Source organism: Diceros bicornis, chromosome 25, assembly GCF_020826845.1.
Source record: "Diceros bicornis minor isolate mBicDic1 chromosome 25, mDicBic1.mat.cur, whole genome shotgun sequence".
NCBI lineage: Eukaryota > Metazoa > Chordata > Mammalia > Perissodactyla > Rhinocerotidae > Diceros > Diceros bicornis.
In genome coordinates, this window is record NC_080764.1 from 503,983 (window position 1) to 526,466 (window position 22,484).

General features: G+C 63.0%; 1 protein-coding gene across 7 annotated transcripts in view; it reads left to right on the top strand.

The window, feature by feature from the left end:
- The first annotated feature begins 126 nt into the window (after positions 1–126).
- Positions 127–22,484, top strand: part of PLXNB2 (plexin B2) — a 32,214-nt gene continuing 9,856 nt past the window's right edge. For 4 of the 7 annotated variants that reach the window (XM_058568059.1, XM_058568058.1, XM_058568062.1 and 1 more), the window contains exons 1-11: positions 127–201; positions 12,802–12,854; positions 17,373–18,459; positions 18,822–19,004; positions 19,095–19,223; positions 19,944–20,044; positions 20,157–20,283; positions 20,713–20,866; positions 21,750–21,864; positions 21,945–22,053; positions 22,133–22,234. In XM_058568059.1, coding sequence (XP_058424042.1) covers positions 17,386–18,459; positions 18,822–19,004; positions 19,095–19,223; positions 19,944–20,044; positions 20,157–20,283; positions 20,713–20,866; positions 21,750–21,864; positions 21,945–22,053; positions 22,133–22,234 — 2,094 coding nt within the window. In that variant the 5' untranslated portion in view covers positions 127–201; positions 12,802–12,854; positions 17,373–17,385. The other 3 variants (XM_058568061.1, XM_058568060.1, XM_058568064.1) reach the window with 3 other exon arrangements.

The window sequence follows — 22,484 nt, forward strand, 5'->3', positions numbered from 1 at the left end:
CCCCTCCCCTCCTCCCCTCCTCCCCTCCCCTCCCCTCCCCTGTCCCCGCCCCCCTCCCCCCCGTCGGGGGCGGGGCCGCTGCTCCCGCGCTCCGGCCCCTCCTTGGCCACACAAAGGCCGGTCTCCATGGCAGCCGCGAGGGCCGCAGCGCAGCGCCGATCGCGGCCCGGGCGCCATCGAGCCTCGGCGGTGGACGTGCAGGTACGGAGACTGGGTTCGGGGCCCGCGGGGTGGCTGCGCCGGTCGGGGGTCTTCGCCGTTAGCGCCGCTGCGCCTGGCTGGCGCGTTCTGGGCGCGAGGACCCGGGGCGGCTGCGGCCCCGCGGAGCGCGACTCGGGCCTCGGCCGCCGTCCTGTGTCCCTCGGGCTGGGCCAGGCCGCTCCCGCCGCGCGCCCTCCCAGGGCGGGCGAGGCCTTCGGGGTGGGGGGTTGGGGGGGCGGGCCTGGCCGGGCCGAGGGTCCCCAGCCGGGCGCCGCGCCCTCTCCCGCCGCCCGCGTCCCTTTGGAGCCGCTCGACTCCTTCTGGCTCCTGACCACCCCTCCCCGCCCATGCCCCCCACCTCTGCAGCCACCGAGACCCCGTGCACTGGGCGGAGATCGTCCCTGTCGTGCAAGAGCTCCAGGCCCCCACCCCCCCACCCACCGGGCCGCGGTTCCGGGGTGGCTGAGCCCGGGCTTTCCCCGGGGGGCTGGACCCGCGGTCAGGCCTTGGCAGCCCCCACACCCTCTGGGACTCCTTGTGAGGAGGGCGTGGGCGGAGACCGTCCTGTGAACCCCCTGGTCTTCGCCTGACCAGGCTGTAAGGCGGGTGCAGGTTCCGGGTTTCGGGGGGGGGGGGGACTAGGGGCGCCTCAGACCCTGGTAAGTCCTGGGGGCCTGCCTGGAAGTTCCTGGTGTGGTTTGTTGGTGTGGTGTTTGGGAGAACACCGTGGGACCCAGGAAGCCTCAGAACTGGGGAGGGGAGCCGTGTATTCAGAGCCTGAGCCCTGCCCCTCACCCTCTGGCCTGCACTTCTGCATGCCTCCTCCTGCAGGAAGCTCTCCTGGATGGGCACTTCCCACCATTCTGTGCTCAGGCGGCTTGGCAGATTTGAGGGGTCCCTGAGCCCAAGAGCCCCCGAGCTTCCTGCCATGTCATGTGCTTTTCTTCCCAGCAACTTGGAAAAGGAAGGAAGGATTCTATCTGTGCCTACCATGGCCTGTGTGGGGTCAGAACGGGGGTGAAGCTGGGCCCCAAAGCTCATGGAATGTTCTGGGGTGTGGAGAGCTCCCTGGGCCTGTGCCTACCCTGGGGCACTCCCCCTTTCATGTCTGATTTCAGCCCCGGTGCTCCCTCCCTCCTGGGGCTGGGCCCTCTGGAGGGAGGGGGAACATGGCTGCCCAGAGATGGAGGATCTCAGCCTGACCCCATGCCCAGATGTTACCCTGGCGTGGAGGAGAGATTCCATCTGAGAGTTGGACGGAGGAGACTGGACATCCCTCCTCTGCCCTGAGGTGAAGGTCCCTGGGAGGGCAGGGTCAGCACGGGCCTGGCTGGGTCTGCTGGGTATTTTTTGTGGTGTGTCAGCTTCCCACAGATGACTGAAGACCAGCAGGTGGGCTAGGCAGATCTGAGCCTCCCACGTCCTCCTCCCATACCTACTGGGGGCTCACCTCGGTCTGAGGGGTCAGGGGAGGCCTGAGGTCTGGCCAGGAGTTCCTTGTCCCAGGAGGGGAGGGAAGTCACTGAGAAAAACAAGGGTTTGGAATGTGGTCCCTCTTCTCCCGCCGGCTGCCTGCCAAGGAGGAGTTATTTTGGATTATCCAGCCGCGTCCAGCCACCCGAGGGGGGAGGTGCAGTCGTGGGAGAGCAATCCACTTCCGGGGCCGTGGGTTGGGAGCCCCAGGAGGGAGGGAAGGGCAAGTCTGGGCAGCTCCACCACCTCCCAAGGCTGAGGCTGCTTAGACCAGTCCGGGGTGGGGTGGGAGAGGATGCGTCACCCTTGGGTTGGAGCGGGTTGGAGAATGCTCGAGGTCCAGGAGCGAGCCTGGAATGGGCCCAGGCCCTTCTGGCGGAGGCACAGGGCAGGAGGAGCCCTGGATCCTGTCCTCGGGGCCCGGGGGAGGGGCCCAGCTGTGGGACCCCTTTCAACCCTAGAGGCCTTAGCACTATGGCCTCGAGGCCCTCTGGGGCGCCTCTCCAGAGCCAGGTTTGGGGACACACCTTGGGCCTGAACAGGTAGAAGCATGACTTAGGCTGTTTAGTGTGGGGCACTGGGGTCTCACTCCAGCTGAACCTCAAGCCACCCTCCTTCCCTCAACTGACGCAGTGAGCAGCACTGACTGATGCGCAGCCTCCCTCCAACACCCCCCCGCCCCCAGCCAGCCTTCACCTCCACACCCCCCTACTTGAATGTGGCACCTGTCAGTCCTTCCCACAGGTGAGGGGTCCCACAGATGAGACCAAGGCCAGGGATGGGTCCCTGCAAGGAGCCGTGTGGGACACTCCCTCTGCCGTGTGGGCTTCCCTGGGTCCATGCCTGCATGTGCCCGAGGCCATGCTCCCAGCAGCCCCTGCAGGGACCACATTGGGAGGCAGAGCTGGCAGCTGGGGCAGAGTGCAGGAAGCCCAGGGGCCTGGCACCAGCCCAGGCGAGTGGAGCAGAAGAGATTGGATTGGAAGGCACTGGGGTGGGCTGGCAGCCTGGGGAGGGGTCCATATGGCATATGCCCCTCTCCCCCAGGAGGGCTCGGTTGCAGGCACTTGAGCCATCCCAGGACCTGGGCCATTCTGGGAACATCACAGTGTCCTGTTCCCTGCCTTGTATCCACATCTTGTGGACCAGAGCCAATGATCCCCCTGGGACGTAGGTGGGGGGTGCACTGGTGGGGAGAGGCTGTGGGTTCCAGCGCTCTCCTATGAGGCCTCTTCTCTGATCTGGGCAGGGCCACACTGAGGTGCCAGGCCCTCTGGCACTGGGGCTGTCTTCCTGTGAGCAGGAAGTCCTTCCTCATGTCATGCCTCAGTCCTTGCTGCAGCAGTGGGCACCCGGCCTCCTGCGTGGGGGGAATAAGCTTTTCTTCCCTGTTGAGCAGCCTCCTGTGCCCAGAGCCTGCCTTGGACGCAGGTTGCAGGTAGAACTGGAGGCCGAGGGAGGGAGGAGAAGGAGGTGAGCTGATCAGACCTGCTAGGACTCTAACCCAGACCTGACCGGTTGCAGGGGGGCTGTAGTGGTCCCCTAGCCTCCACCTCCCTCTGTGGGGTGGATGCAGACACTAGCTGGGGGCGGGGGCCGGACAGATCCCTCCCCCAGAGGCTAAAGGCTATTTATGCTTGGGGTGGGGCCGTGGGTGGGGTGGGGTAGGGCTTAACTAATTGTCTTCCGTCTCAAATTACAGGCTGGGGAGGGCGGATGGGTGGCCTGTAATTGACTGGTGGGGTGGGGGCCCCCGGGGTGCAGGGGGTGGGAAGGGGAAGCAGCACTTGCTTCCCTTTTTCTCTCCAGGCCATCTGTGGTCCCACCACGTTCTTCACCTCTGTGGTTTCACATTCCCTGGCAGGCTTCTGCTTCTCTCTGCCCCTAGACCTCCCTGCTGACTAGGCAGGAACCCTACCCTGTCCTGGGCTCCCACAGCCACAGGAACAGTCACAGTCACAGGCGCAGCCCCAGGCTGGGCCAGGGCACAGCAGCCCTCTGGCCCCTTCCCTTGCCTCAGGCAGAGCATTTGAAGGACCCCAGCCCTCCTGCCGTCCTGCCATCCTGCCCTCAGTGCCTGCTGTCCTGCCCTCAGTGCCTGCTGTCCTGCTCTCAGCGCCTGCCCTGCCCTGCCCTCAGCGCCTGCCCTGCCCTCAGCACCTGCCACGTGGGTCTTCGTTACTCTGCTCTGTGGAGTTCACAAACCTGTGACGATGACTGGACCCAGGCCCCCAGATGGAGCCCCAGGTGGCCAGGGATGGCAGACAGGCTGTTCATGGAGACACCTGCAGGTCTGCCCCACCCCTGGTGGGACTCCAGGGCGATGTCTGTGTCACGGGGAGGAGCCCAGGGCTGGCCTGGACCGGGAGCTGGGGTTCCATGTCCCCCCCTGCGGCTCAGCGCCCCCTACACACAGAGACTGACCAACCCACCGTGGCCTCCTCCTGTGGCTGGTGGCCCTCAGCCCTGTGGGCTGGCTGCTGGTATCCCAGTGTGCTGGTTGGGGGAGGGGCTGTCCCTGGGCTGGGATCAGGGATGTCAGGGAGCAGGGCCTCGCTTGGCACCCACACCCTGTCGTCAGCCCCTGAGATGGAGAGACTCCTGACGCCTGGCAGCTTGCCATCCTGGTGCCAGGGCAGTCCTGGCCTGGTGGCCGTGGGGAGGGAGAGGGAGTCCTTGCTGGTGCGGCCTGGGTTCTGACCCGGGCTCTGCCCTCAGCCCTGCCCTGGACAAGGCATTTCCGGATGTGGAGACTGGACCCCTGGTGTAGCACCCCATGGCCCCTCGGGCACTGGTGGCCAGCACTTCCTATGTGGGGTTCTGCACAGAGAGGCGAGCTGGCAAGCTCAGATCTCTGTGCCCAGCACTGCCCCTGCTGCGCCCCCTCCTCAGGAAGAGCACGAAAGAGGAAAAAGGTTTGATGTCAGCCTTTCAGAAGGCCACCTGTGTCAACACAGTGGCCGGGCAGGGGTGTCTGCTCCCCAGGCTGGGACGGTTCCGGCCGGCTGGCCCTGTTGGGGCCTGGGCTCTCTCCCCAGCTGCCCTTCTGCTCATGTCTGGGGCCCCTGAGCTGGCACGCCACCTGTTTAGGGCATGGGCTGTAGGTTGGATTGGGGCCCTCCTAGGGGGTGCCACTGGCTCCCCTCCAGGCACCCTGCCCGGCCCCAAGCTGGCTGCTGAGGCTGAGGCCATTCCAGGGGTCTTCAGAGGCCACAGCATGATGTGCTGTGGGCAGCATGGGTGACAGTGGGAAGAAGTAATTGGCTCAGTGCCCATGTTGGGCTGGTGTTGGGGGGGAGGGGTGCTGGGCAGGGGTCTGGGAACCGGCCTGATAGGCTGGGGAGTGTGGCTCTGTCTTGGGGTACAAGGGAGCCTGTGGCGTGTGGTTCAGAGGCTGTGGGGTGGCAGGCTGGCAGGATGGGGGTGACCTGAGCAGTGTGGGGCCCAGCGGTGGAGCTATGGAGAGGGCAGGGCCCCACGTGTATTCTGGCCCCCACCTCCACCCCAGGGTGTTTTCGGAGCTGGGGGTCTGCTTTGGAGGAGGGCCAGGGCCCAGGACACTGCTGAGGGGAGGCTGGTGCTCCCTGCAGGGAAGGTAGCTACTACCCTGGGAGGGGGAAGGAGGGAGCTTGGCTTGGGCCACCCTTCTCTGCCCAGCAAGTGGGAGAAGTAGGCTAGCAAGGGCAGGTGGGGGGGGCAGTGGGGGCCCTCCAGCGTGGCCCACCTGCTCCCTCTCAGCCTTGGAGATGCTCCCCAGGCTGGCCAGGAGCCTCGAGGGGCTTGGCCTACCCTCCCCCATTTTGGAATCAGGCCTGATTTGGTGGCCACCCTGAAGGGACCTCAGGGTAAATGATGTCAGGATGGTGGATGAGAGGCCAAGGGGGATGAAGAGAGGGAGACCTAGGCAGGTTTGTCCGCTAGGCCCAGCAGTGCTTCCTGCAGGTGGCCCCTGGCTGACCCCCGTGTGTGGCAGCTCCTCCCTGAACTGAGTGTGCAACTGAAGGGGAGGGGTTCGCCTGGCCCCAGGGAGCTGGGGCTCCTTCCTGGGGGCCTTGCAGGAAGGCCGGGAACCCACCTCCTCCCCTGCAATCCCGGCCACCCTGGCATTGAGTCTCACTCACCACCCTGAGCTGGGGCGTTTCCTCCCTGGGAACTCCTGGTTCCTCTGCCCTCCCACAGCCCCAGTGTTTGCTCCTGTGGGGCCCTGCCCACTGTCCCACCCTTAGCCCAGCCTCCAGACCCTGCCCAGCACCCCAAGCACCATGCACCTCACCAGGCCCCCTACCCCTCCCGGATGGGAGATCTGCAGGGCAGCCTGGAGCAGTTCCCTGCGCTGCTTTCTGTGCTGTCCCCTCTGCGAAGATGGCCCTGACCCCACCTTTGCTGTACATGGTTCCTCCCTCTGCCAAGCCTCTCAGCCCCTCTGGGCAGCCTAGGCTGACCCAGTGCTGGGGCTGGCCAAGACCCCTCCTACCCACAGCCCATTATAGCCCAAGTAGCCGGGTCTGGAGTACCTACCGAGAGCTCTTTGTCCTGGGGATACTGGGGCAAGACCTCTGTTGGCAGGGCCCCCCATTGGCATCACAGATGTGTGCTTGCACATGTGTGGTCACGTGTGTGTGTGAGTGGTGGCTGGCATGCCGGCTTGGCACAGTGCCCCAAGCTAATTGTGGGGTTCGGCTGTGATGGAGGAGGCGGGCCTCGGGTGACCGCTGAGGCTCTGACAGACTGACGGGGAGATTACAGGCCTTGCTTGCTCCTCACTCACTTGGGCCCTCACCCGTCCGCCCCCCACGCCCACCCCTGCCTCCTGCACACAGCCCAGGAAGGGGGCTCTGGGCGGGGCTGGTCCTGGACCAGCTGCAGCCGCCATGAGCCTCAGGCTGCCCTGGCCAGCAACATCCAGCCGGCTGTGGGAGGTGAGCCTGCAAAAGGAGAGATGAGTGGGCACAGCTCAGAGGTGGGGCGGGCAGGCCGGGGGGGAGGCAGACATCAGAACCCATGCTCATGCCTGTGTTGAGCCCTGAATGCCCCCCAGCACTGCCCCCAGCCTCTCCCAGCTTGGATGGGGGTCTTACTCGCCCAGGAGCCCCTCCTGTGGCTGGGCAGCTGTCTGAACTGCTCTTCTTGCCCCAGCAGTGGTGGGAAGCCTCATCTGTGCCCCAGACCCCCTGCAGTGCCCACCCCTGCCCAAATCTGGCCCCTCTTAATCTCTCAGCCCCTCCTCCCGTCCCTCTCAGTCTGACCACAGGCTGTCCACTGGTGAGGTTATCTCAGGAGAATGTCTGCATTTTCCTAAGTAGCAGTCCCATCCTTGTCACCTATTCCTCGATTGTCAACTGAGGCCGCTGTGTGCCTGCGGGGGTGGGGGGGGGCAGCTGCTGGGAGCCCCCAGGGGCTCCTGGGCACGAAGGGTAGAAACGCAACCCCGTGTCCCCAGCACACGGCACCTTCAGTGGCACACAGGAAGCTCATGGGGGCTTTGGGCTGAGCAGATGGGACAGGCCAGTGGCCCGTGTGGGGGTTGCCCACAAGCACAGGGAGGTCAGTGGAGAGCGTGGAGCGGCGAATGTTCTGATTTGGAGTACTGCTGTGCAGAGAAGGACACGGGGCGAGGCTGGGGTGGGGAGACCGGGGCGGGGACACGGTGGTGGCTGGGACTCAGGAGGGGCCGTTAGGAGGAGAGAGGTGGGTCGTGCAGCATGGTGTGTGAATGGGGCATCAGAGCCTGTTGAATGCCACCTTCTGTCCTGAGGGCCCAGGAGGCCCAGGTGGTGGTGTTCTTGAATAACAGAATAAGTTATCAAAACTGTATTCTCAAGTCTTTCTCTCACCATACAGTTAAGCAGCCACACAGTTAGGCAGGAACTGGGATGGGAGAGGGGCCTGATTGCTGGCAGCGTGGGGATCCCAGTCTGAGTTGGCACCACAACATACAGAGGCTGCAGTTGGCCTAGGGGGAGGGAGCAGGCTGGGTGACGCCCTTGGGCTTTGCCAGGTCAGCTCCTGAGACTCTTGAGGGGAAGGGCTAGGTGCAGAGACCCTGGTGAGATGGCCTCAGGCCTCAGACAGGGCTGAGAGGCGCCCTGGGAGCATCCAAAGCTGGGCGGGCGGGTGGGGCGGTGCAGCGTGGCTGACAGGCTGTGGGAAGTTTGAGGGGTCTGGGCACTGGATCCTGGCACCTCCTGGCAAGTGTCCAGGAGAGCCCTGGGGTTTCTCTGGGCATACCCCCCTTGGCCTTAGGTCTTGGGCCTGTGACCTCATTGCCTTCAGCCAGGAGTGACTTTTCACGTTGGGACTCAGAGCCCAGACTGTAAGGAGAGGCTGAGCAGTTCTGCCAAACCCAGGCTGTGAATGGGCAGTGTGGCCCACAGTCTGGGCCGGTAGAGGGAGGAGCGCCGCGCCGGTGGGGAGGGCGTGGTGACACCCTGTACCTGGGAGGGGTCCTGTGGGAGGCTCTCCCGGCGCTGACGCACGGCTCAGGCTCCCACGTCAGTCTGTCCCTAGAGTCCACCCCGCCCCACCTCTGCCCTGAGAAGTGTGCGAGTTCGGCCTTCTTCCGGGTGAGTCTGGTCGGGGGTCGTGCAGGCGGCTGCTGGGGTCGCGCGTGCTTGGCCGGCAGCGGAGTGGGGGCACGAGCCCTGGGGCTGACTCTGGAGCCAGGGGCGGAGCTGCCCGCCGCGCCCCTTCCGTAAAGGCGGGTCTCGCTCGGCTGTGCCGACGGCAGGTGAGCGCTCTGCAGGGACGGCTCCCCGCCCACGTGACCGCCGCCGCCCTTGTTACTCGGGGTCAGGCTCCTGCCCCGGCGTGTCCCGGGGACCCCGGGGAGGCTCCCCTGCAAGTGCGCCCTGGTGCACGGAGGCGGCGCCAGGCTCCCGGAGAAGCTGTGGCGGCCGGGTCGTCCCCCACGTCCCCAGGTAACGTCCTGCGCTCCGGGGAGTCTGGCGGCGGCGCCGCGGGGGTGCCCTGCACCTGCGCCCGCGGGGAGGCGCGAGGCCGAGGCTGTCCCTGCTGGACTCTGACCGGGAGCCCGGCGGGCGGGACTGGGCGCGCGGGGACCGGGGCGCCACTCTCCTGGCAGATCCCCATTCCGCGCCCCTCCCTCGCGCTTGTTTTGGAAACAGCGGAGGCTCGGATTTGCGGCGTCTTGGCCGGTTTTGTTTCCTCTGATTTGTTTAGCTCTCCTGGCTAATTGCAGATTTGCATTTTCGTCGGGAGCGAGCGGAGGCCCCGTCCCCCGACTGCCAGCTGCCCGCGGGGGAGGGGCGGCTCTTTGGCTTCTCGCGGGGCGCCTTGCCGGCCCAAGGGGGACAGCTTCCGCCGACGCTCCTTGGCCTGTCCTGGGGGGGCGCGGCCCCGCCCTCTTTTCAAGGGTTGGCTTCCCCACCCCCGCATTGGGGGTCCCTAGTGCTCTCCACACAGTGCTAGGACCCCCCCAACACCTGGGCCTGGGTCTGAGTCGTTCCTTTCTCCATGCCTGCCCGTGCCTGCGTTCCCATCCTGTCTTGGGGCACCTCTGCTGTCCCCCTCGACCTGTCCCAGCCCGGTCTGGGTCCCCTTGCTGAGCCCACAGGCTGGCTGGCCTGGCCAAGGGCGGCTGACTACAGGGGCCCCTCCTCCACTGAGCTTGGCTGCTCTGTATCGTTTTGATATTTGCCTTAAGAAATTGCTCAGTGTGTGTTTGTTTGAAAATAGTGACATGGAATGAACCCCCAACTCTACCCCACACCCCAGAGCCCTCCCCCAGGTGGGACGGAGACCTGGGGAGGAGGAACTGACAGCTCCCAGCCGGTGGGCCTGGTCTGGAGTGAGGACTCTGCCCTTCCTCTCTGGGCACCTTCTGTTTACCTTTCCTGGTGGCAGCGGTGAGGGAGGACAGAACCTGCCTGTGCAGGGGGCCTGGGGGCTCCTGGCTAGGGGAAGGTGGAACCTGAGGAGGGAAGCCACAGGGGACCCAACTGACAAGGGGTTCATACTGCTTCCCACTCAGTCTGGGGTGTGGAGGAGCGGCCTGGAGTCCTGGGAGCCGCCCGTCCCCATCAGCACTCTGGCTGGGGAGGAGGCCCCACTATGTGTGTGAAGCTGGGGGCCAGCTGCAGGGAGCATGTGTGCTTTTGGCTCTCTCTCTATGTGTCGTCCCATTGCTGGTTCACAGGACTGAGATCTAAGGTGCCCACCCAGCCAGATCCTGTGTTCAGACCTTGCTCGCCAGTGAAGACCACAGAGAATGAGTGGCAGCCTGTAGGTCAGGATGAGTGTCTCAGGGCTCTGAGGGATGGGTAGGAGTTTTACAGGGAGAACAGCAAAAGCAGAGACATGGTGACATCGTGAAGCTAGGAGGAGCACCTCCTCCACTGCAGCTAAAGGGTTTCCACTGACTCACTCACAACTCACTCATGCCTCCCTGCAGCCCCTGAGGTCTATACTGTTATTACCCCCATGTCACACATGGGGAAACATGAGGCACAGGAGCTTTGTAGATAACTCACATGACCCAGGCAGAAAATGACAGAGCTGGGGTTTGAACCCAATAGTTTGGCTCCAGGGTTCTGCCCTTGAGACTTCTCCATGCAGCAGCATTGGGTGTGTGTGCTGTGGGGTGGGGGATCAGCCATGGCCTCAGGGCCCCGTGGGCACTCAGGAGGGTGGCTTTTCTTTTTAATTTAATTTTTTTTCCCCCAAAGCCCCAGTAGATAGTTGTATGTCATAGGTGCACATCCTTCTAGTTGCTGTATGTGGGACGCGGCCTCAGCATGGCCAGAGAAGTGGTGCGTCGGTGGGCGCCCAGGATCTGAACCCGGGCCACCAGCAGCGGAGCGCGCGCACCCAACCACTAATCCATGGTGCCGGCCCATGAGGGTGGCTTTCTGAGGGTAGTGAGAATGACCCTCCTAAAAGCAGGAGATAAAGCCTGGCTGTTGGGGGTGGGAAGGACAAGGTGGGAGAAGCTGGGGGCCAGGACTGGGTGGTTGAGAGAGGAAGCGCCCTTGAGTTAGGAAAGGCCCCAGGACATGGCGGCTGGGAGAGGGGAGAGGTCCAGATTTCATTCTGTAGGATGTGTTGGCTGGAGGAGCCTGAGATCGGGAGGAAAAATCCACAGGCTGCCTCTGGGAGGCTCTGAGTGATGGGCCCAGCCTGGTCAGTGGGTCACTTGGGGCAGGTCCCTGGGGAGGTGTGGCCATGGGGGCTGGGTGGGCAGGTGTGTGTGGGCTCATGAAGAAGGTGTCTATTGGAAGAGGCCAGCCTCCTGTGGCCTTGCCTGCAGCAGACACACACACACACACACACACACACACACACACACACACACACTCCTGCCTGGGCCAGTGGAGGGCTGGGGCTGGGGGTTGGGGGGATGCCATGGGGAGAAGCTCAGGGGCTGGAGGAGGCTGAGAGAGTGGGCACAGAGGAGGCCAGCATGCCATCCCTTCGAGGTGGCAGGTCTGCATGCCCTGTGCCCTCCGTGTGCTGTGGAGCCAACCCTGAGGCCAGGCCAGTCCTAACTTTCTCATGAGGCTGGGGCCCTGGGTTTGCCTGTGGAGTGGCCTTTGCTCAGTGTGTTGAGTGCCTAGAGCAAATGGATACCTCTCACCCCCCCACAGCCTGAGCCCCAAGCCCCTCGTCCAGGTTAACCTTTTCCTGCTCAGCCAGGGGCTGAGGATGCAAGTGGGCTTTCCTGCTGCAGGGAAGCGCTGCTGGTGTGCACAAGTGTGGTCTCTGCCTCCCTGCCTTCCTCGCCCCTGCTGGCCTCCCAAGGTCCCGCTGTGGGTCCAGCCCTGGGTCTTGCTCTCCAGGGATATGGGCGAATGGTGACCATGTGGGGAGAGTGTGCTGCGCAGGGCATGTGGAGCACCCCATGGGATGGGGGCAGGGCCTGATCCTGGTGGAGGTGTTGGAGGCACAGTGCTGGGGCAGGGCAGCCAGGCTGGGAGCCTGTGGCTGTGGCCGGAGCAGGGTTCAGTGGCTGAACCTTAGATGGGGGGAGGAGCTGGGGTAGGCCAGGAGAGATGGTTGGAGGGGGTCACTGAGGGCCTGGGGGGCCACATCCTGAAGCAGAGTGGAGCTGGGGGGGCGAGTGGGCTGGGAGAGGCGGTCATTATTATTGCATATACCTCATTTTGTTTAGTCAAGTAATACGTGAGTATATTCTTGTAAAAAAATTTTCCAAAATTGGCAAATGAAGTCACTTTGCTGTCCCAGCCGCCTCCTCCCTGTCCCCAGGCTTCACCACTATTTTTAGTTTGGATGAAGGCTTCTAGAACTCTCAGCAATTAAACTTATGTGTGTCCACATAGATGCTGGTGGAGATGCCTGGAGTCCCTGCCACAGCTGTCTGGAGAGGTCTGGGATCCAGCCTCCAGTGGGGTCGGCACGGACCACCCACCTGCATTGGCCTCCTGGTGTTTCAGGGTCTTCCTTTTGGATGCTGGGTCGTTGCCAAATTTTTCCTATAGTAATCCTGCTGAGAAGTATCCTTGGACAGGTCCTCCCTGAGGGGCACATGATGTTTATCCAGAAGGAGAGGATACAATAGCAACCACTGCTGAGTGCTACAGTGTAACAGGCTCTCCAGAGGCTTTTCATGAGGGAATCGTTTAGTTCTTACAAACCCTGGGGGAGCTCACCATGATTGTCTCCATTTCACAGATGGAGAAATGAGGCACAGAGAAGTTAAGTAACTTGCCCAAGGTCACACAGCTAGTAAATAGAATTACGGAGTCATGGTTACACATATTTTTCAGAAAGGAATTTTTATTTTAATCAAAGTAACGTATGTATCTAGTTTAAAAAGGTAGACAGGGGCAATAGACTTATGATGAAAAGAAGCTGTTACCTTTTTTGAGCAGAGGAGAGAGGGGTGTGTCTGGCTTGGATTCTGGAAAGACGGAGTGGATGTGTGTTCCCTGGGGTGCTGGGCTAGGAGCTTGGAGGCTGGTGTCTGAGGGAGAGGCTGTGCTGGGGGCAGGTAGAGGAGGCGGAAGAGGTTGGGGGTCTTCTGCTCCAGGATGGCAGAGGCCAGATGGGGTCCCATGGGCTGCTGCCCACCCCCCCAGACATGGAGCAGAGGAGACAGGTGGAGGCAGGCCAGGCTCGTGGTGAGACCACTGTCTCTCCTTTGCTTCCTAGAGAATCTCGATGCTGGCCCGGAGCAGACTCTGAGCTGGACTACTGGAGCCTCGGTGAGTGGGGACTGGGCCCCACCTGGGGAGGCAGCGGGGGCTACAGCCACGAAGACACTGAGGCTGGAGGTGCCCTTCCACTGACGGTGTGTGGTGTCCTTGAGGCTCTGGTCCGGCCGGGCCATTGTGCACGTCTGCCCAAACCCACGTGCCTGCCCATGGGGGCCGCTGCCAAGCCCCCCGTTCTTTGAGGCTGTTTGCTTGGGAGGGGTGGGCTCTGCAGTGAGCCTGGGTGGTGTTTAGGCGCCAGGGCGCTGGGTTCTGGGACCTTAGGGCTGGGAATTTGGGCTCAGGGGGAGGAGGCGCTTGTCCAGACGCTTTCCGGGCCAGCCGCAGGCCGGAGTTTGTGCGACTTCTTGGAAGTGCACCTCCGGACTTGAGCCAGGAAGAAGGCTGTCTGATGCCCCTGAGGAAATCCCCGCTGGCCCGGTGAGCAGGGGTCCCGGGCTGCCTTCAAAACAGGAAGCGCCCGTTCCAGGAACACTAGCGGCAGGAAGCTTTGCTGGCTCTGCCCAGCGCCTCCCACACCGCTGGCCTGCGCTCTGCCCCGGTCAGGTGGGTCACCCTTTGCTCCCGGGCCTGGCCAGGCATGTCACCTGAGGCTTTGTTTGTCCAGGAAGAGGAGGGGAGCTGCTGCCTGTGGAGTGTGACCCTATCCGTCCTGCCCCCTTGGATGGCCCGGGCTCAGCACTGGGCCCTGAGCCCTGGGATCTGAGCCTCACTCTGCCCAGCAGCCAGGAGGACCGGGGCAGGGAGCCCAGGCCAGGTCCTGGCCGTTCTTACCGAGTGGGTTGGGCAGCATGGTGTCCTTGAGTGCACACACAGTATTTTTTTTTTAAATGTATATAATCTTTATTTTTATTTTTATAATTATAAATTATAAGTTACAAAAATAATATAAATTATAATTATATAATAAAATTATTATAATTTTATTATTTTTTGTGTGTGTGAGAAAGATCAGCCCTGAGATAACATCTGCCAATCCTCCTCTTTTTTCGCTGAGGAAGACTGGCCCTGGGCTGACATCCGTGCCCATCTTCCTCTACTTTATATGGGACGCTGCCACAGCATGGCTTGACAAGCAGTGCGTCGGTGCGTGCCCGGGATCCGAACCAGCGAACCAGCGAACCCCGGGCCGCCGCAGCGGAGCGCACACACTTCCGCTTGCGCCACTGGGCCAGCCCCAACACACATGGTATTCATTGAGCACTTACAGTGTGTCAGCCTTGGGACCCCTGGGGCAGAGGATAGGGCTGGGCTCCTGCACTAGGGGACTCAGTCAAGTGATGTGAACGAGAGGAAGACCAGAGCATTCTTTTTATGCACTGTAACTCCGACTGCCCTCGTGGCTCCCAGTCCCGTCTTGGTCTGGGTCCTGGCAAGGCTGTGAGCTAGCAGGGCTGAGGGAGGAGCCAGAATCAGAGCAGAGCTTTTCCAGAAGGAGGGGCGCCCGAGAGTTCCCCTACATGGTCAGCTCTGGGTTCAAGTCCTGGCTGCGTGCTTGCCGACCAACCGACCAACCGGCAGAGGGGCCTCAGCTCTGGTCCGTCTGGACGACTGATAGTGCTCCCAGGTTTACCCTGGGCTCCAAGGCTCCGCCCCCGCCCCCGCCCCCACCCGCCTGTGCTCCCTCCCTGGGCCCCGGGAACATTCCATTCATTCCCTGCTCGCCGCAGCTCTGGCCGGAGTGAAAGCTGGAGCCAAAGCCAAGCAGAGCCCGGGGCGCAGCGGGGACACGGGTGAGCAGGGCTGGGTGGGGAAGGCCAGCCTGGGCGCAAGGCCGAGGCGCCAGCATGCCCCTGAGTGGACTTTGGGCCCAGACAAATGAGAGCAAGCAAGAGAGCAGGGCGCTGAGGGGTGGGGTCCTCTAGCTCAGGCCCTTTCCTTCCTGGGTCTGGTGGGTGCCCGAGTGTCCAGGGCCTGTCCTAGTGCGCCCGGTTCTGTGCAGACTCTTGGAGTCACGGGCATCCCACAGCTCCACATCTGGGGATCTCCCAGACTGCATCCTCCTCTCCCCAAGACAGGTAGCTCAGCCCAGAGAGGAGTCTGTGGTGGGTAGAGACCCCCTTCCCCCAGATCTGCCCATCTGGCCTCGTGGTCCTGAGGGGCTTGTGAAATCTTCCTGTCTTCTCCCCAACCTGGTCACCCTGTCTTGGTCATGCCTAAGGTCACCCTGGCACCTCCTGCAGCTCTCCCTTGGGCCACCTTCACGTCTCCCTGGCACTGCCCAGCCTTCTACCCCAGGCAGCCAGGGGCTTCTTCCCAGGTCCCTGCTGTCCCCTCCAGCTAGCCTGTGAGTGGCTCCTCTCCCAGTGGCTGGTGAGGAGGGCACGTGGGTATGTGGGGTCCCATGGGCCAGGCAAGACCTGAGCCCTGCAGTGGAGGGTGGGGTCTGTGCGGAGGCGGGAGCTGCCTAGCTGAGGGGCGTGCTGCAGGCCAGAGCCTGCAGTGATTCTGGGGTGGGCGGCTTCATCAGTTGGTTGCTTCTTGGTTACACTTCCTCAAGGGGTTTGAGGAAGGTTGTGGAGACTCAGAACAGAAGGATGCAGGGGGTAATGGGAACAGCCACAGCCTGGCCAGGGGCTTCCTACTGGCCCAAGCAAAGAAGGAAGTTAGCTTGATGTGAGAATTACAGAGTCCACGAGAAAAAGCCAGCCCATTCCAGTAAACACAGCTTTGCCCAAAGCCAGGGCCCCAAAGAAACTTTTCCCCTGGCCATGGAGCAGAGCAGACACCTTTCTGCCATCTTGGAGGAGGTGTCCAAGGAATAGTAGAAAAGTAATTGGGGCCGTCCTGTGGGTTAGCAGTTAAGTGCGCACACTCCGCTACTGGCAGCCCAGGTTCGGATCCCGGGCGCGCACCGACGCACCGCTTCTCCGGCCATGCTGAGGCGGCGTCCCACGTACAGCAACTAGAAGGATGTGCAACTATGACATACAACTACCTACTGGGGCTTTGGGGAAAAAAAGGAGGAGGATTGGCAATAGATGTTAGCTCAGAGCCAGTCTTCCTCAGCAAAAAGAGGAGGATTAGCATGGATGTTAGCTCAGGGCTGATCTTCCTCACAAAAAAAAAAAAAAAAAAAGGAATTGTTTCTCCAGGGAATGAGAGCCTATCCAGGGAGGTGATGTTTGAGGCGGCCCCAAAGAGCATTCCAGCTCCTTTGGCCGTGCAGGGAGTATGGGAGGCCAGGGCCTGGGTCCCTCATGACCCTCTGTCATCAGGGTCTGGCCCCATTTGGGCACATGGCATGGGCAGGTGGGGATGTCCTGCCAGGCACCGTGCCCTTGGGGAAGATGGCAGGGGTTCTAGGATGAGGGCTTCTGCACGCATGGGTGGAGGGCAGCTGTGGGGGTGGCGGAGGAGGCTGGTAGGGGGTCCTGAGGGTGAGGGAGTGCGAGACTGCCCCAAGGTGGGAGAGTTCTGGAGGCAGGATGTCAGGGACAGATTCCAGTGTCCCTGAGTTGGGAAGAGGGAAGCACATATGTTCTGGGTCCACTTGTGGGGCCTCAGGTCCCTCCTCCAATCTGGGGTTCCTTAGCCCAGCCTTGGCCTTAGCGGCCATCCCTCATACACATGGACGCACACATGGGCCCACATATATGCAGGGATGTGCGCTCAGATGGACCCCTGCACACCAACGTGGCGCACTGCAGACTCCAGGGTCTGCCCCTCTCAGAGCCCCCTCCCGGAGTCCTGCCGGGGGGGGGGGGGCAGCACGCGCAGGGAGGCGGGTGGATTGTTGCTGGCTCCTCTGCTGGGTCCCCAGGGGATCAGGGAGGCTCAGAGGAGGTGGCCAGGAGGTGGGGCTGGGCTGCAGTCGCAGCAGCACTTGTGGGCAGATATAAATAGTGCGTGCCCTTGCTGACCCCGATGGTTGGCCCCGCTGCCTTTCAGCTGCAGCTCTGGGTTCCGCTCCGTTTCCCATCAGAGTGCACCATGTGCTGGCAGTCAGATGAAGAACAGGTGTGGGGTCCACCTGTTTGCACATCCAGGGCCTGTTGATCAGCCTGGGCCTGTGTGCTGGGGCTTGGGGTCTGGAAACAGTGCCCCCCAGATCACCTGGAGCTCTTGGAGTCATGGGGCACATGCGTGAGTGCCTGGGAGACTTCCTGGAGGAGGCACTCCGTGGCCTTGGAGGTGGGCATGCAGGTGCTTTGAGAGCCTAGAGGTGGATGCCCGGGCACAGTCCTGGAGGGCAGCCACACCTGGGTCTGTGGCATGCAGTGGTGATGGCCTGGGCCTCGTCATAGCTTACGCTACAGGTTGAACTTCTTGAGAGAGGCTGGGAAATGGTCTCCTTGGAGACAAGAGTGAGTGTGTCTGGCCACATGCGAGGGAAGGGACTGGATGCTCTCAGGGCCTGCTGGGCAGCCACGATTCTCCCTGGCCTGTGTTCTGGCCATTCAGGCCGCGTCCAGAATGGGAGGTCTGGAGAAGCCCTCAAAGAGGGGCTTCCTGCGCACGGCGGGTCCTCCAGGCTGGGGCTGCCCTGACCCTTCTCTCCTCCCGCAGGGTGCTGGGGGCGATGGCACTGCAGCTCTGGGCCCTGACCCTCTTGTGCCTGGTGGGCATGATCGCGGGCCTGCGGCCCCGCAAGCTGGACTTCTTCCACAGCGAGACGGAGCTGAACCACCTGGTGGTGGATGAGGCGTCAGGCGTGGTGTACCTGGGGGCAGTGAACGCGCTCTACCAGCTGAATGCCAACCTGCAGCTGGAGCAGCAGGCGGCCACGGGTCCGGCCCTGGACAACAAGAAGTGTACGCCACCCATCGAGGCGAGCCAGTGCCACGAGGCCACGATGACCAACAACGTCAACCAGCTCCTGCTGCTCGACCCGCCCAGGAAGCGCCTGGTCGAGTGCGGCAGCCTCTTCAAGGGCATCTGTGCTCTGCGCGCCCTGAGCAACATCTCCACGCGCCTCTTCTATGAGGACAGCAGCGGCGAGAAGTCCTTCGTGGCCAGCAATGACGAGAGTGTGGCCACCGTGGGGCTGGTGAGCGCCACAGGCCCGGGCGGCGAGCGCGTGCTGTTTGTGGGCAAAGGCAACGGGCCCCAGGACAACGGCATCATCGTGAGCACCCGCCTGCTGGACCGGGCCGAGGGCAGGGAGGCCTTCGAGGCCTACACGGACCATGCCACGTACAAGGCCGGCTACCTGTCCACCAACACACAGCAGTTCGTGGCCGCCTTTGAGGACGGCCTGTACGTTTTCTTCGTCTTCAACCAGCAGGACAAGCACCCGGCCCGGAACCGCACGCTGCTGGCACGCATGTGCAAGCAGGACCCCTTCTATTACTCCTACCTAGAGATGGATCTGCGGTGCCTCGACCCCAGCGACACCCAGCACCCCGCCTTCAGCACCTGCCTGGCAGCCTCCGTGGCCGTGCCGGGCGCCGGCAGGGTGCTCTATGCCGTCTTCAGCAAGGATGGCCGGGGTGGTGGAGGGCCCCGTGCAGGCCTCTGCCTATTCCCACTGGACGAGGTCCACGCCAAGATGGAGGCCAACCGCAACTCCTGCTACACGGGCACCCGGGAGGCGGGCCGTGACATCTTCTACAAGCCCTTCCACGGAGAGATCCAGTGTGGGGGCCACGGGCCGGTATGTGCCTCAGCACGTTCTCCCACGGATGTGGACCACACACGTGTGGTCTGCATGTCGCTGCTTCCTGCTGGCTCATCTGTGCTTGTGAGGCCGTGAGAGGGTGCCCATGTGCTGATGCGGTGGGGCAGTGTGAGTGCTTACACGGGGGGCCGCTTTTCCCAGGTGTTGGTTCGTTCGTTTGCTCCAGTGCCAGCTCTGTGCTGGGCCTCAGAGTGCAGCAGTGAGCACGCGGGCAGGGTCCCTGCCTGCGTGGCTCTTGTTCTTGGGGACGTGTGTGGCGGCCACAGTGCAGGGAGCTCCAATGGGGAGAGGCCTCTGGGGCAGGGGTCTGTGCCCACCATTGACGCCATGGTCTGCAGGGCGCCAGTGAGAGCTTCCCATGTGGCTCGGAGCACCTGCCCTACCCGTTGGGCAGCCGAGACGGACTCACGGCCACTGCCGTGCTGCAGCGTGGAGGCCTGAACCTGACGGCTGTAACGGTGACCGCTGAGAACGGCCACACTGTTGCCTTCCTGGGTACCTCAGATGGCCGGGTCCTCAAGGTGAGGCCCGGGGATGGGGCAGGGCGGCTCTCGGAGGGGCAGTCTGTATGCGAGACCCCCACCCTCACGTGCCTGCCCTCGTGCTCACAGGTGTACCTCGCCCCGGACGGCAGCCCCGCAGAGTACGGCTCTATTCTCGTGGAGATCAACAAGAGGATCAAGCGGGACCTGGTCCTGTCCGCAGATCTGGCCAGTCTGTACGCCATGACCCAGGACAAGGTAGGCCTGTGGAGCCTCTGGAGGAGGGGCCTTGGTGGTCCAGGCCATTGGATTGGCCTAGAGGGGTGCAGGGGAGGACGAGAAGGGGACTGACCCCCTTCTCCTTGGGTTCCCGGCAGCGTCTCCATCCCGTGTCTCTAGTACCTTCCCTGTCTCTGCAGCTCTGTTTCTGTCTGTCTTGGTTCTCTGGCCCTGCCTCTGCCCCATCCTGATGGGGAGGACGGGTCAGTGCTCTGAATGGGCCTCCCCCAGTGGTGGACAGAGTGGTGAGGGGCCCTGTGTAACTTCTGTGAGCTCAGACAGTGGGGGACAGGGGCCAGGCCCCCCAACTTATTGGGGGACTGGTGCAAGAGCCCCTCAAGCCAGCCTTGGGAGCACCCAGGACATCCAGGCACCTCTTACAGGAAGCAGGGTCAGAGGGCCTGGGCTGGCATAGGGGAGGTGCCACAACCAGGACCCTCATGGTTCCCTGGGACTCTGCACCATCAGATCCTGAGCCAGGTACAGCCACGGGACAGGGCCACACAGGGCCTGGCGGGCAGCTGCTGCCTGGAGCTCTTGCTGGCGAGCCTTGAGTTGGTGTCTGAGTCTTTTAAGGCCTGGATATAAAGGTGGGGTCAAGCCAGTGGTCCTTGGAAAGTCTGGGGTCCAAGGGAGGTCCTGTGGCTGCTGGCTGTCACCTCCGGTGGTCATAGTCCCACCCACCGCTCTGCTGCCCAGGTGTTCCGGCTCCCGGTGCAGGAGTGTCTCAGCTACCCGACCTGCGCCCAGTGCCGCGGCTCCCAGGACCCCTACTGCGGCTGGTGCGTCGTCGAGGGACGGTGAGTGCCTGGCTCCAGGGGTCTCCGTCCTGCCCTGGAGGCCTGGTGGGGGCATAGCCCTGCCCTGGGGGCTGACAAGTACCAGTGCTGAGGCTGCCCCCTGCCCCTGCAGATGCACCAGGAGGGCCGAGTGCCTGAGGGCCAGTGAGAGCGGCCACTGGCTGTGGAGCCGAGACGAGTCCTGCGTGGCCATCACCGGGGCCCAGCCACAAAACATGAGCCGGAGGGCCCCGGGGGAGGTGTGTGGCCGGGGGCGGCAGGGTCTAGGGTGGAGGCAGGGCTGCTGCTGGCCAAGGGGTGTTGGCTCCAGGAGGATTGCTGTACAGCACCTCACTCCCGACCTGGGCTCTGAGTGCCTGTCTTTTGTTGGGTCCCCCTGGCCCTTGTGTCCTGGGGGCTCCTGTGTTTCCTGGGCAGAACCAGGCCCTGTCCCAGGAGTTGTTGGGATGACCACACAGGGGCCTGTTTCAGATGAAATGGAGTCAGGTGCTAGAGGCTGCTCTGGGCGGTCAGCCTGTACACGTGCAGGAGGGCCGCCAGAGAATGGGTCAGAGGACAGGTGCTCTGAGCGGGTCAGGAGAACCTCAGTGCTGACAGCCCGGCCCTGGTTCCCCTGCACCCCAAGGTTAGGCATGGGTCCTGGTGTGAACCGCACGGCCCTTCCCCAGGTGCAGCTGACAGTCAGCCCCCTTCCGGCCCTGACTGAGAATGATGAGCTGCAGTGCCTCTTCGGGGAGACGCCGCCACACCCGGCCCGCATGAAGGGGGACGCCGTTGTCTGCAACTCCCCGAGCAGCATTCCCAGCACGCCGCCCGGCCAGGGTGAGGCCGTTCTCCTCCAGCCACTGGGCGGGCACTTCTCCTTTCTCGACACCGTGTGGTCATGTGCCCCACCCGTCGACACCCTCAAGTGGCCCAGTCCAGGGGTGCAGGCTGAGGTGGACGGGGGAGCGGGGCAGAGGCCCACAAGCAGTTCTGGTTCTGGACGCCCTGAGCCGTGCGGGGGCCATGCATGTCAGCACCCACCCCCACCCCAAGGCCGTTATGAGAGCAACTCATCTGAGCCCTTCAATTTTGCTCCTTTGTCACATTTACTCAGCACCACCTAGGTGCCAGGCCCTGGGCTCCATCGTCTGTGCAGAAGCCCTTTGCCCCTCCCTGCCCTGTCCAGCTTGAGACAGGTGGGGCTGTCCCCAGAGGCTGGGGCCCAAATGTGGGCCAGGGCAGGCGCTGAGCCTCTGTCCCCTGAGCATTCGGGGTCATGGAGGATGGCTCGCTGGTGAAGGCAGGGGACGCACAGTGACATGGCAGGGACCTGGCAGGTGCTTTGCCTCAGACACTGAGGAACCACAGCCCTTGGCACCTACAGGGACAGAGAATGAGCCTGAGGGCACAGATCCCTGGGGAGCAACGTGAACCCCGCCCTGGGAGCCGACACCTGAGCCAGGATCTGAGAGCGGGTGGCAGGCCTGGCTGAGCCCGAGTGCAAGTCGGTGGGGCAGCCCCTGCAGGGCTTCACTCACAGACAAGGGGTCTCCACATTTAATCTCTGGTTCTGTGCTCGATGTGTTGGGAGCTATAATGGGGTGAGGAGTTGGGGCTGGGGGAGGCCCAATTCCAGGCCTTCCTGTCCCTTGCCCCCCCATGCCAGCCTTGCCCTGCACTGTGGTCCCCGCCTGACGCTGTCCCCACCTGCTGTCTGCAGACCACGTGGCTGTGAACCTCCAGCTCCTCTTCAAACACGGCGCCATCTTTCTTACTTCCCACCTGTACCCCTTCTATGATTGCCGGGAGGCCATGAGCCTGGCGGAGAACCTGCCGTGAGTGTGGAGCCTACCCAGCCTCGCCCCACCCCCCACGCCCACTGCGCACCTGACCCTCCTCACCACCCCTCCCCCAGGTGCATCTCCTGCACCAGCAACCGCTGGACCTGCCAGTGGGACCTGCGCTACCATGAGTGCCGAGAGGCCTCGCCCAACCCTGAGGACAGCATCGTCCGTGCTCACATGGTGAGGGGCTGTGGAGCTGTGTGGGAACCAGGCTGCTCTGCCAGGGCCAGGCAGCCTCTGACCAGCTTGCTCTCTGCAGGAGGACAACTGCCCCCAGTTCCTGAACCCCAGCCCGTTGGTCATCCCCATGAACCATGAGACAGATGTGACCTTCCAGGGCAAGAACCTGGACACAGTGAAGGTGGGGGTGCTTGTGGGGCACTGGCCTAGGGACAGGGGCTGACCAGTGCAAACAGGCCTGGGGACCCCAGCAGGGGCCTGATGGCTGGTGGAGTGTTGGTGGGTCTTGTTCAGATCCATCCTCCTGCAAAACCGACGTTGGGGTGCCTGGGCCCAGCACAAGGGAGGTGCTCAGCATGTGTTTGGGGACAGAAGGAGACAAGGTCTGGGAGGATGTAGGGACATTTGGGTCATCCTTGAGAACCAGGCAG